Below are 12041 nucleotides of genomic sequence, written 5' to 3'. Positions count from 1 at the left end.
ACCCGGAACATAAGGAGTGTGTTTGATGCCCCTATCGTACAATTGTTTCTGCTGGTTGTGGGCACAATCTCTGTTCCATGCAGCAGTGCTGAAGGCAGACTGAAGTCTCTGAGTCAACTGGGTGACGTAGTCAGCAGGAGAAACAGAAGTAGATGATGCTGACATGTTGGTAGGCAACAGCATATTAGCAGGCATCCGTGCCTCATGTCCATGTGTGAGAAAAAATGGCGTAAACCCCGTGGTAGAGTGAGGACTGGTGTTGTAAGCCAAAGCAACTTGATTGAGGCAGTCATCCCATTCGCCAGGCTGCTGAAGGAGTAACTTAGCTAACTGGTCAATAAGTGTTCGATTGAACCTCTCGACCATCCCGTCGCATTGAGGGTGATATGGGCTGGTCCGTGTCTTCTGGATGCCTAGCAGCTGACACAGATGTTTCACCAGGTCAGATTCAAACTGACGTCCTTGGTCCGTGTGTAGCATTTCAGGGACGCCGTGCTGACAGATGAAGTTGTCAAACAGGCATTTTGCAACTGTTGTGGCACGTTGGTCTGCGATAGCATAGAGATTGACATATTTCGAGAAATAGTCTTGAACAACGAGCACGTACCTGTTGCCACGACTCGTAATGGGGAGTTCAAGTATGTCAGCTGCCACCTTTTGAAATGGCTCCGCAGCAACAATTGTTTTCATTGGAGCTCTGTGATGAGGTGTGGGATTCCGTCTGGCATCACATGGAGTGCATTGTGTGCACCATATTCTGATGTCACGTGACATGAATGGCCAGTAATATAGCTGCTGAGCACGTTTCAGGACCTTATCTGCTGATAGGTGACCGGACACTGGGTTGCCATGCAGCAGCTGTAGGACAGTGTCTTTTAAAGATTCAGGAACAACCAACTGATGCAACACTGACTTTTGGGACGGGTTGAAAGCTTTACGACAGAGTAAGCCATTGTGAAAGGTAAGTCTAGAGTACTCATGCCATAGCACTTTTTCCTGAGGTGGGCATTTTTTCATACGCCAGTAAGGTGGTTTCTGACCCTTAGCTTTCCAGCCAATGACTTCTGACAGTACAGGATCTTTTTGTTGTTCACTTTTGAGATCATCTTCAGGCAGCTCAAGCACAAATGTGGATGAAACAGATAGCGCTGCACACTGCAGTCGTGGATCAGGAAGGTCATTGCATGGAATGTGTTTTTGGTCAGTACTGCAGGGACTATGGTTGGGCGGGCCTGCAGGACCCACGCACCTCTCTTCAGGTTTCAAGGTAGCAGAAGCAGTGCAGACTGTGTCCTGCTCTACGGTTTCACCAGTGACAGGGCGACGTGACAGTGCGTCCGCATTGAGGTGGCGGTGGCCATCTTTATGAATCACAGTCCACTCAAAAGGATCAAGTTCAAGAGCCCAGCGAGCACGGCGACCAGTTCTATCACTGTCAATGGGTATTTTCCGAAGACCCAGGAGGGGCTTGTGATCCGTGACAATAACAAATTGCTGCTTGTAGAGGTAGTGTCTCGTTCACTCTTGGCATACAGCTTGATGTCATCCATGTACAGGAGGTGGCTGACAACTGCTCCGTTCCGTAGTCGGTATCCGTAGCCAGTCTTGTTAATGATCTCACTGAGGGGGTTCAGGCCTATGCAGAACAGCAGTGGGGACAGAGCATCTCCTTGGTAGATCCCGCACTTGATGGTGACTTGTGCTATGGGCTTGGAGTTGGCCTCTAGTGTTGTACGCCACATCCCCATTGAGTTCCTGATGAAGGCTCTTAGGGTCCCATTGATCTTGTACAATTCTAAGCATTCCAGTATCCAGCTGTGGGGCATTGAGTCATAATAATTGTAATCAACCCAGGCAGTGCACAGGTTGGTCAGTCTGGCTGACTGTTCTGTCTACCAGTAGCTGGTGTTTTGCGCCTCTGGTATTCTTGCCAAGTCCTTTCTGTGTCCCGCTCATGTATTGACCCATGTGCCTGTTCATCTTAGCCGATATGATGCCTGACAGGAGCTTCCATGTAGTACTGAGGCAGGTTATTGGTCGGTAGTTGGAGGGGACCGGTCCCTTCTTGGGGTCCTTGGGGATCAGGAACGTCCGACCTTCGGTTAGCCATTCCGGGTGTCCCTCGTTAACTAGCAGCTGGTTCATTTGTGCTGCCAGACGCTCGTGGAGTGCAGTCAGCTTCTTCAGCCAGTAGGCGTGAACCATGTCGGGCCCTGGTGCTGTCCAACTCTTCATACTGGAGACCCTTTCTTGGATATCTGCCACTGTGATGGTTACTGGACCCTGTTCAGGGAGGTCGCTATGGTCTGCCCTCAGATCCACTAGCCACTGAGCATTGCCGTTATAGGTTGCGTCCTTCTCCCATATGCTCTTCCAGTATTGCTCTGTCTCCAGCCTTGGTGGTGCTGTTCTCTTATTATTCCCCAGTCAGACACTACTGACTGGGGAACGAGAAGGCAAACACGAGGACAGAAGTAAACTACACAGAGCATGGGGGTACAGGGACCCAAACCTAAGCAGTAGAACTCTCAATCCAAGGAGAACAGAAGAGCTAGAAGTACAAAGTAAAACCCAAAACACAATCATCCTAAGAAAACAAAAGTACAAAACTCAAAACACTGGCTCACCGACCCAGGACCGTGACAGTGGGAGGTGCTGTCCATGATGAACGTTAGGTTAGACAACATCCTCTCCTCAAAACATCCTCGATGGACTTCAGCGGACAGTCCTGGACAGTCCTGGCCCTTTGGACCAGAGATTAGAGAGATTTGACCTGCAAGGCTACTCAGGTTTCTTCATATCAGGGAAAGTAGGGCAGACACTTGCATGTCAAGGCAGTGAGGCTGGACCAGTCCCCTCACCTACATCGGCTCCAGAACCCTGCATTATCTACTGGATAAGACTCAGAGGATCAGCCAGACATGTCTAGATCTGTCCAGCAGCCTCCTCCTGGTAGGACATTCCCAGATAGACTTAAAGGAAACTCATTTCTGTTTGTATCCATAATCTCATTCTTTCAGTCCTCAGAGCTTGTGACCATATGCATGGGCAGGAACATAGCTCCACCTACAAATCTAAAACATCAGGGCCCGCTCTCTCCTCACCAGGGCAGATCAGCAGAGCATCCACATCACTGCAAACACAGCACTAATCTATCTGTCAGTCTCCTGCTCCACTCTCCCCTCCCCTGTGAACTCCCTTAGATACTTAAACTCCTCCAAATGGGGGAACTCGTCCGTGACCTGGAGTGAGCACTCCACCCTTTACCAGCTGAGAACCATGGCCTAAAACTTGGAGGTGCTACTTTCACCCACTTGTTGCACATTCAGATTCAAACTGCCCCAGTGAGAGCTGGAGGTCGTGACTCCATGAAGCGCTTTGTCTCTCCAAAGCGTGCTGCACATGCGTGTCTGTTACATGCTTCCTTGATATGGGTTGCGTGACCAGAGAACTCCAGCTCTCTCAGGTACAGTAGATGCAGCTACGTCTCCAACATTCTGATAACTTCTAGTCTGAAAAGTTCCCCATCCAGACGATGAAGGCAGTGATGGCATCTGAGTCTTTCTTCTTTATAAACACTGACAGATACTAGATACTGTGTGTTGCTTTAATTTAGGACCAGCTGCAACTGAATAAATTCACAATACAGTTAATAAGTCCCATTTATTAAAACTGTAAAGGTGGAATTGTTTGACTGGAGTCCTCTGACACCTACAAACATTTGTATTTTTAAAGAAGCACCAATCAAAGCAGAAATAGAAAATTGTGTGAAACAGCAACAAACTGACAAATTCATTAAAAATTTAAATGACAGAAAAAAACACATCTGTGAGGTATGACAAAAATCTACCACAGACTTCAGTCAGTATGATGAGGGTTAATAGTGACATAATTATAACCTGTAGAGCTGCTTGAAGACTTTCCAACCATGTTGAATGATGTTGGATGTTTTTGTTCTGATCTGATCAAAATACTGTAACTGAGCTTGTGTCTTTGTTCTCTTATTTGCGTTTCATGAGGTGATACCTGATAATCTCTGCACCAGATCAGTCCTGTTCATCTTCATTAAAGCCTTTCTGGTCTCCTCCACACTCTCTCCTCTGTACGTCTCCTCCATCAGCTTCACTACATCCTGTGTGTTTGCTGTTTTCAGTCGGCCCCTTGGCTCGGATGATAGATCTTTCTCCAGTTCAGTGAGTGACTTGAACTCAGCAAAGTCCTCTGGACTCAACTGGTTCAGTGTTTCAATGAGCAGCTTCTTAGTCGTCATAGTTACCACCTGGAAAATGAAGAAATCATATTATACATGAAGGACAGCATGTCTGCTGTTTGTTCATTTGATGGATGGAAACTGACTGCTTTGTATTTCACTAATGACAACATTACTGACATGGACGTTTGTTACTTTTCTATCACCCAAATGAAAACTGTGATTGGACGTGAACGTCAAACATCAGCTTGAACCTTGAATAAAATTGTGTAATAAAAACATGCAACCCACAGCAGCGTGTGTGTGAGTTTGAGTTCAGCTTGTTGGAAAGGCCCTCCACAACAGTCTCGTTTTCTTTTCTTTTTTTTTTGTGTGTCCCGTTTGGATCTTTAGCCATCAGAATTGTTGTCTGAAGGCCAAGAAAGATGCCAAGTGGATTTGTTTTACCAAGTGGATCATCGTGGCCTTGCCATATTGGTCCATTTGATTGACCTTTATTATAATTATGTATTTATTTTATTTTCGGTTGCTACAAACGGGACAGACATGACTGGGGGATAGGACAGGGAGAAAGAATGGAAGAAAGAGAGGGAGAGAAAGAAAACCAAAGGGGAGAAGAGACGGTGAGAAGGGGGGAAGAAAGAAAGAAAAACAAACAAAACGCCTGGATCACCTGTATGGAGAAAAAAAAAACAGAAGAGAAAGAAAACAAAAAAAAAAGAGCAACATAATAAAAACAGCACCATCACAATAAACTAGAAACCACCAACCCCCAACACACAGGGCATCAGCCACCGGCAGGGAGTGTGGTGAGGGGAGATAGGCCTCCGTACTTTGGAGGGCCTGAGATGTACCCAGAGAGGTTGGGTCTTATAGACGCAGACGAACAGGCGCACACGGACACAAACCTGCATTCCCACCCCATATGCACAACCAAATACTCGGCACTCACCCAACGTGTAGACAGACACAAATAGACACTGCACAGACAGTCGCACTCCCCAAACATACTCTATATCCCAGGTCCAGGTACCCCCCGCCCTCAGAGGGGCAAGCCGCACCTAGACCCAGGAGATGTAACCCTTCTCTCTGGGGTGGAGGCAGTCTCGTTTTCAAATGTGCCTCCTTGCGACAATGAATTGCCCACCCCTGGTTTATACAAACTCTTTCAAATTAAAAGCCCTCTAGATTCTCACAGGTGAGAAACACTTTAATTCTCAACAAGGCTTTTATTTATGATAGAAGTAACTTTTAAGTTTAAACTGCAGATGTCTATTATTAAAAGATACCTCCGTTATAAAGCTTTCAAATGTATTAAAATGTTCATATATTTTTGTATCACATGCCATTACATCCTGTCACACACACACACACACACACACACACACACACACACACACACACACACACACACACGCTAATAAGTAAGCTTGAAAAACAGGAAATGCTATGCAACTGTCTCTTGGTATAAATAAATCTGACTGCAAAGCCTCGGGTGTGAGTATCACTCGATCACTCACCCGTGCACGTAGCTGTATAAAACTCCTTTTGACTGTCTTGTATTCCTTCATCGTATTTAAAAATGTCACACACCACTGACAATTTACTTACATGAAGAAGCCTTTTAAAAACAAGCGTGTCCATGCTCACAGGTGTACACACGGGGACTCACACACACAAACTACACCCTTTTTGGCTCCTACCTCAAAGCACACTGTGCGCTGTCGATCTTACTGCTGCACAATAATGTTTAACATTTAGTATTTACTGTTATATTCACATAGATCATCATGATGTTGTTTATTGTATTGCTCTCGTCTTCTTCTGCTTGTTTTCTTTTTTCTTTCTCAACAGGTGATCCAGGTTAAAATAAAAACTCTTTCTCTCCCTCTCTTTCTTTCATTCTTTCTCCCTGTCCTATCCCCCAGTCATGTCTGTCCCGTCTGTAACAACCAAAAATAAAATAAATACATAATTATAATGAAGGTCAATCAAATGGACAAATATGGCAAGGCCATGATGATCCAATTGGTAAAGTAAAGCATCTTTCTTGGCCTTCAGGCAACAATTCTGATGGCTAAAGATCCAAACGGGACACAAAAAAAAAAAAAGTCTTTCCTGGAGAAATTTGAGGTTGCAGATGTCACCCATCACTATACTGTACCCCAAAGTGTCCCGAAAACTCAAAAGCTCCGCAGTTTAACATGGCCCGGGTGTGTAGTTGACACTGACCAAATAGGAAGGTTATCAAACCCCAAATAGGTGGCGCTACGGAGCCATTTTCCAATGCTCATATGTAAAACCATTAAAATACGAAATTTTTCACCAGACCTGATGCGTGTGCAAAACTTCCTGAGTTTTTGAGTATGTTTAGGCCCTCAAACAGGCCCTTGTTTTGCCTGAATAATAATAATAATAATAATAATAATAATAATAATAATAATAATAATAAGAAGAAGAAGAAGAAGAAGAAGAAGAAGAAACAGAGCAGATAGAGGGCCTTCGCACTCCCCTAACAAGGAAGCAGAACTACGAATGTGAACTTCCAGGAGGAAGCAGAACTTAATGCCGCGCTTACCTTCAATACTTCATGTAAAATGTGAACACCTGGAATCACTGCTGATGGAAAATCATTCTTCAGTGTTTGTGAAGCAGCTTAGTGTGAGGCACTGTTCTCCCGCTGCTTTCTCTCACTTTCTGTAAACGCTGAGGCGGAAAAACTTCCGCGTTTCTGCGTCTCTCTCCTCCCAGCTGTCAGCCCGCCTGAATAACGGAGGCGCCTTGATGCGACTGTTGTTCTAATTTTGCGCCATAGAAATAAACCGAGTTGAAATAGATGTTACCGCCTTTCCATCAACGTTACCTTTGGCTCAGGTATGAGTAGAAAGAGTGACGTCGTGTCTCTTTAATCAGTCTCTGCATCTCCAAAGCAACAACGGATACACCGAGTTTAATAAATACTGAATCCGTTAATAATAATACAAAGTTCCATAATCCAAAGTAAGCATCACATTCACATGCTAACTAGAGCTACTTATGTCTGACTGAACACTCTTAAGCTGTAATTTACCACAGACGGTATAAATCTTTAATACTGTGTGTTTCTGTTATTCACTAAACATCTGTCAACGACCAGGAAGACCTGCAGTCTCCTGGAGAGCCAACAGGGGGCGAAACCAACCCACTGAATTAACAATGGTACAGGGACGAACGCTGGTTTGAGGGCGGAGTCCTTCACTCTGTCGTCAGTGGAAACATTATTGCTGCAGACTCCACATTAACACTGTGAGAAGCATCCAGTTTCAGAGATGCTTCGTCTGTTTCATCGTGTTTAATGTTCAAGATGAGGATGATTTACAGCCTGAATCTACTGAATGAAAGCTGAGTTAAAGTCACACTCACTCTCTTCAACAGTGCAGCTCCATGTTCATCCACAGAGTGTTTCTCTGAGGAGGAAAGACATTTACAATCAACTCTGAGGATTCAAACATCATCACACATCCAAGTAGAATCAGCCTTCAGACGACACAGATGATTTAAAAGAGAAAATCATGTGAAACTATAAAATGACATAAGAACCCAACAAAGAAACCCTCCATCCTGTCCAACCAAAGTAACTGGGGGTTCCCAGCTGTGATAATGAGAGAGGGTACACCTGTCCACCTCAGGTTTTAAACAGACAGACAACCTTTCACACCCACATTTAATTTAGAACCAGCAATAAAGCCAACAAGCATGTGTTTGGACTGGAAACCAGAGCACTCTGAGGAAAAGCATGCAGGCACAGGGAGAACATGCAAACTCCACACAGAAAGGTTCCAGCCAACCAGGAGGCTCAAACACACAACCTTCATGCTGTGAGGACACAGTGCTAACCACTGCACCACCATGACACCACCAACACAAAAACCTGTTGATGACACAGAGTTTACACTCATGCATGTTGGTCTTACCTCTGGATGCTGAGCTGCTCTCTGGTAACTTCTGCACCAGATCAGTTCTGTTCATGTGCATGAAAACTTCTCTGGTCACCTCCACAGACTGATGACCAAGTTCATCCACCATCAGATTCATTATATCTGCTCTGGTTGATGATGGACTCAGCTTCTGTGATTTGTATGACAGACTCATCCAAAGAAAATTGACTTCAGGAATCTCTTGAACTCCTCGAGCTCAAATCATTCAAAGCTTCCAAAAGCAGTTGTTTCACAGCTGCCACCATTGCCACCTGGAAAAGTCATTCAATTTGCAGGACATTTATTTATTTATCCATTTTATCCAAATAAGCTCTTTTAGAAAGTTCAGTATGATTTCTCATAATCACAAAAAAGCAGAAATCATGAAAAAAATGACTCAACATGAGAACTGATGATACTTTAGTCCTCTGACTTTCAGCCTGCTGTCTTGTACTGAATCAGAGATGTGACATGACTCACTTTGTGGATCAGTGCAGAGCGTCGTTCGTCCACAGAGTGTTTCTCTGAGGAGAAAAGTGCTCAAAGTCACTCACAAGAGACTTACTTACCAACTGACAGTTGTATAATCTTCAACATTACATTTAAAGCTCAACCATGATAGACACTGTTTGTGTTATTCAGTCTCTCAGACTGAAGGAGTCACTTTTTGTCATTTTTTTGTTCCTTGAACACTCATAAATTCTGATTCGGACAACAATCTGTCTTTTCTCTACAATATTTTTATGAAAGACAAAAACTTTACTTATGAGACATCTTAACCACCAGAGTTCATTTAACTTATTTCATCTTTGTTGTCTTACTTTTGGGTTCTGGGCTGCAGTCTGACGGCCTCTGAGCCAGATCAGTCCCCTTCGTCTCGTTTAAACCCTCCATGGTCTCCTCCACTGACCGCTCACCGTAAGTCAGGACCATGAAAAATACCATGTCCTGCAGGTCTGTCCTCATGTAGATGATTCTTTGGATGTCTGACTAATGTTTGTAATGAATTTTACGCAGGACTTCCTTGAAAACCTCAAGTTCCCAGTAACTCAGACCAGCCAGGGTTTCCAAAATCAGCTCAATAACAGACGCCAACGTTTCTACCTGAGAAAAAAAAAGGTAAATGCGACTTTTCTCCAGGTTTTTTTTTCCATCTCATCAACGTCTCATAAATGTTTAGATTACACCAGACACAGTTACAAGCAAATGATGTAAGTGATAATTACACACCTGATTAACATTTATTCCAACCTGATGAATTTAATCTTTCTGTTTATCTTTTCTACATGTAGGAGTTTTTTAAACTGAACATGTTCAGTGAACGCTGCATCATTTAAATACAGTCATAGGTGATATTACTCACTTTCTGGCTCAGCGCAGCCCAGTATTCATCCACAAAGTTTCTCTGGGAGAAATATTACAATATCATGGTTACCATGAGAAAAGAAAGTGTAGTATCCCCACAGCAGACTCGTCCACAGTTTAATGCTTTTCAGCACAATCTTTATTCATACTTACACTCGGTTGCTGTTACAAACACACACAGCTGCAGCTTTTCAGCCACCACAACAACAACTCTCAGGATCAGGTACAGATTTTAAAGGCGATGCTGGCAAAGTTAGAAAGGTGCCGGCTGTGAACAACACCTCATCTATCTATTACTTCATTTGCTCTCTTTAGGCTCCACAATGATTGTCTGTCTAGTGTCTGTCGTCCACCTTAAATCCATTCATAACTTATTTAACGTCAGGGTTAATGATCAGAAAACAATTAAGTGTGTAAGGAAAGAATTTAGTCGTTTGTAATCTTAATATTAATGTCTGTGTTTTATTTAACAATATCTATTATTAAACACTTCAGTGAAGAAAATCCTCCTGCCTTCTTTCAGTGTAAGAGCCAAAGTCAATGTTTATGTTTTTCCTTTTTGTTTTGGTGGCACAGGTGTATAGCTTTACCTGCGTCTCAGGTGATGGTATGTGGGTGTGGTCACAGTCTATTTACCTGAGGTCGGTGTTCGCAGCAGGTGTGTTGGGTGAGTGGTTTGTGGGCAAATTTTTCTGTTGACCGTCATTTTCTGGCACACCAGTTAATCCGTGCGCTAGTTGGAAATTGATTGAAAGCGCAAATGTTTGTTCTTGTTTTGTTCTTAAAATAAATGCGCAAAGTACAAGTTCGACTCATTATGGATTATTGGAGGCGCGTCACAGGGACACAACCAACTCAGCCGGCCGCGGCTTTATTTACGGATGAAAGTCGCAACATTTAGTCAACAGAAAACCTTGTCTTTTATTGCACGCATCAAAACAATGAAGAGGATTTTTGGATATACGTTTTGGAGTCACGGAGCTGTCAGATGAGTGGACGCAGTTCTCAAATGAGTAATTGGAAACGGCACCGTCACACTGGCATGGTGGAACGCAGCGCAACAGACACTTCAGAAGCGGTAGGACACGCGGATTCACTCTGTGTATTATTGGATGTTTTGAACACAGTTTGTAAGTGTCATCGCTTGTCCATTGGGGACATTGGTTTGATCTGCGTTGTGTGCGTGCGTGTGCTTGATTTGGCAAGCTGGAGGACTCTGCTCTGGTTTTGACAGCCTGTGACGCTGCTGCGCAATGGTTTACACGGAAGAAAAGTATTGGCTGTGATCTATCTGTGAAGCTGTGGAATATAATGTTGTTTTGATGCATGTGAAAAAGTGACGATGAGTGAAATAAAAGAAGCCGAACATGAACTGGAAGAAAAAAGATCTGCAAAACTGACGGCTAAAGCGCTTGCTTTTAAAATGGAAACTTTGCAGAAAGAGCGAAAAGCTCATGTTAACAAGATTAAAGGGTTAACTCGTGATATTAAAGAATTGATGAACAAGGATGACAATGCAAAAGCTGTGCTGCTTAACTTGGAAAAACTGAATGATTTGTATAAAAATGCCAAAGCAGTTCATGATGCATTCATTTTATTGATTCCTAAAGATGAACAAGATGCTCATATTGACTGGTTTGGACGCATAACAAAATGTAATGATGATTTTGTTGAAGATGTGAAACGGTGGCTTCTTGAAGCTGGAAGACCTTTTATGGAAAAAGACAATGAAGCTGAGAAAGTGCCTACTGCTGTTACTTTGGATGTGCCCGTTTCTGCTGAGACGGTTTTATCAAAGGAGACGGTTTCTTCCACAAATGATAAACATAACATCTTAACATCCCCAAAGCAGGTTAAAACAAATTCTGACATACAAGATGAAATACAGCCAGGTGACAGTGTTTCAAACGTAGGAAGCAAAAAGAGTAAAATCAGTTCTTCAAGCTCAAACTCCAGAGCATCAAGTACAACATCAGCACGAATAATGGCTGAAGCTGAAGCAGCTGCTCTGATGGTAAGGCAAAAAGTGCTTAAGGATAAACATGCCTTGGAGGAACGTGAAGCACAGTTAAGGAGACAGCGGGAGCAACTGGAGCTGGAAACAAATATAGCTGCCACGGTTGCAAAAATGAAAGTACTGAAAGGCTCAAAAGGATCCAGTATTAAAAGTAAACTATCAAAAATATCAGATGGTATGGAGTCATATTTTGAAAAGGGACAGAAGGTAACTCAAGTGTTGAATACTAGTCCGGATACTCCTGTACATGAAAGGCAACATGTGCATATCTTTAGGGAGCATAATGTTGCAGACTCACAATCTCTCTTAACCATAGGCAGAGTTCCAATACAACCTCAGACTCTTTCTGAAGATCCCTTGACATATCACTCAGACATTAGAAATTCACGTGAAAATAAACATGTATCTTCTCAACTTTCTAGTCATGAAGAAGACTGTAACATCGTATCTGTCATGAGTAAGCAAAACGAACTCACTGCTTTATTAATCCAAC

At 43.3% G+C, this 12041-nt stretch overlaps 1 protein-coding gene and 1 long non-coding RNA gene across 5 annotated transcripts in view; both read right to left on the bottom strand.

Moving 5' to 3' along the window:
• Positions 1-7192, bottom strand: part of LOC112432102 (uncharacterized) — a 34016-nt gene extending 26824 nt beyond the window's left edge. The window contains exons 1-2 of one of the 4 annotated variants that reach the window (XR_013100905.1): positions 6789-7192; positions 4027-4279 (exon numbers count right to left, since the gene is read on the bottom strand). Coding sequence is in view for 3 of the 4 variants with exons in the window: in XM_076890293.1 (XP_076746408.1) it covers positions 4027-4270 (244 nt within the window). In the remaining variant the exon portion in view is untranslated. The remainder of the gene's footprint in view (positions 1-4026; positions 4280-6788) is intronic. The other 3 variants (XM_076890293.1, XM_076890292.1, XM_024800738.2) reach the window with 3 other exon arrangements.
• A 419-nt stretch (positions 7193-7611) lies between these two features.
• On the bottom strand, positions 7612-8298 carry LOC112432105 (uncharacterized). Its single transcript, XR_003022818.2, has 2 exons — positions 8164-8298; positions 7612-7656 (listed from the first exon to the last, which is right to left on the bottom strand). It is a non-coding gene; the product is annotated as an uncharacterized LOC112432105 (long non-coding RNA).
• Positions 8299-12041: the final 3743 nt, after the last annotated feature.

This window comes from Maylandia zebra, linkage group LG11 (genome assembly GCF_041146795.1).
Source record: "Maylandia zebra isolate NMK-2024a linkage group LG11, Mzebra_GT3a, whole genome shotgun sequence".
NCBI classification, from domain to species: domain Eukaryota; kingdom Metazoa; phylum Chordata; class Actinopteri; order Cichliformes; family Cichlidae; genus Maylandia; species Maylandia zebra.
This window is presented reverse-complemented; position numbering and strand designations above follow the sequence as displayed.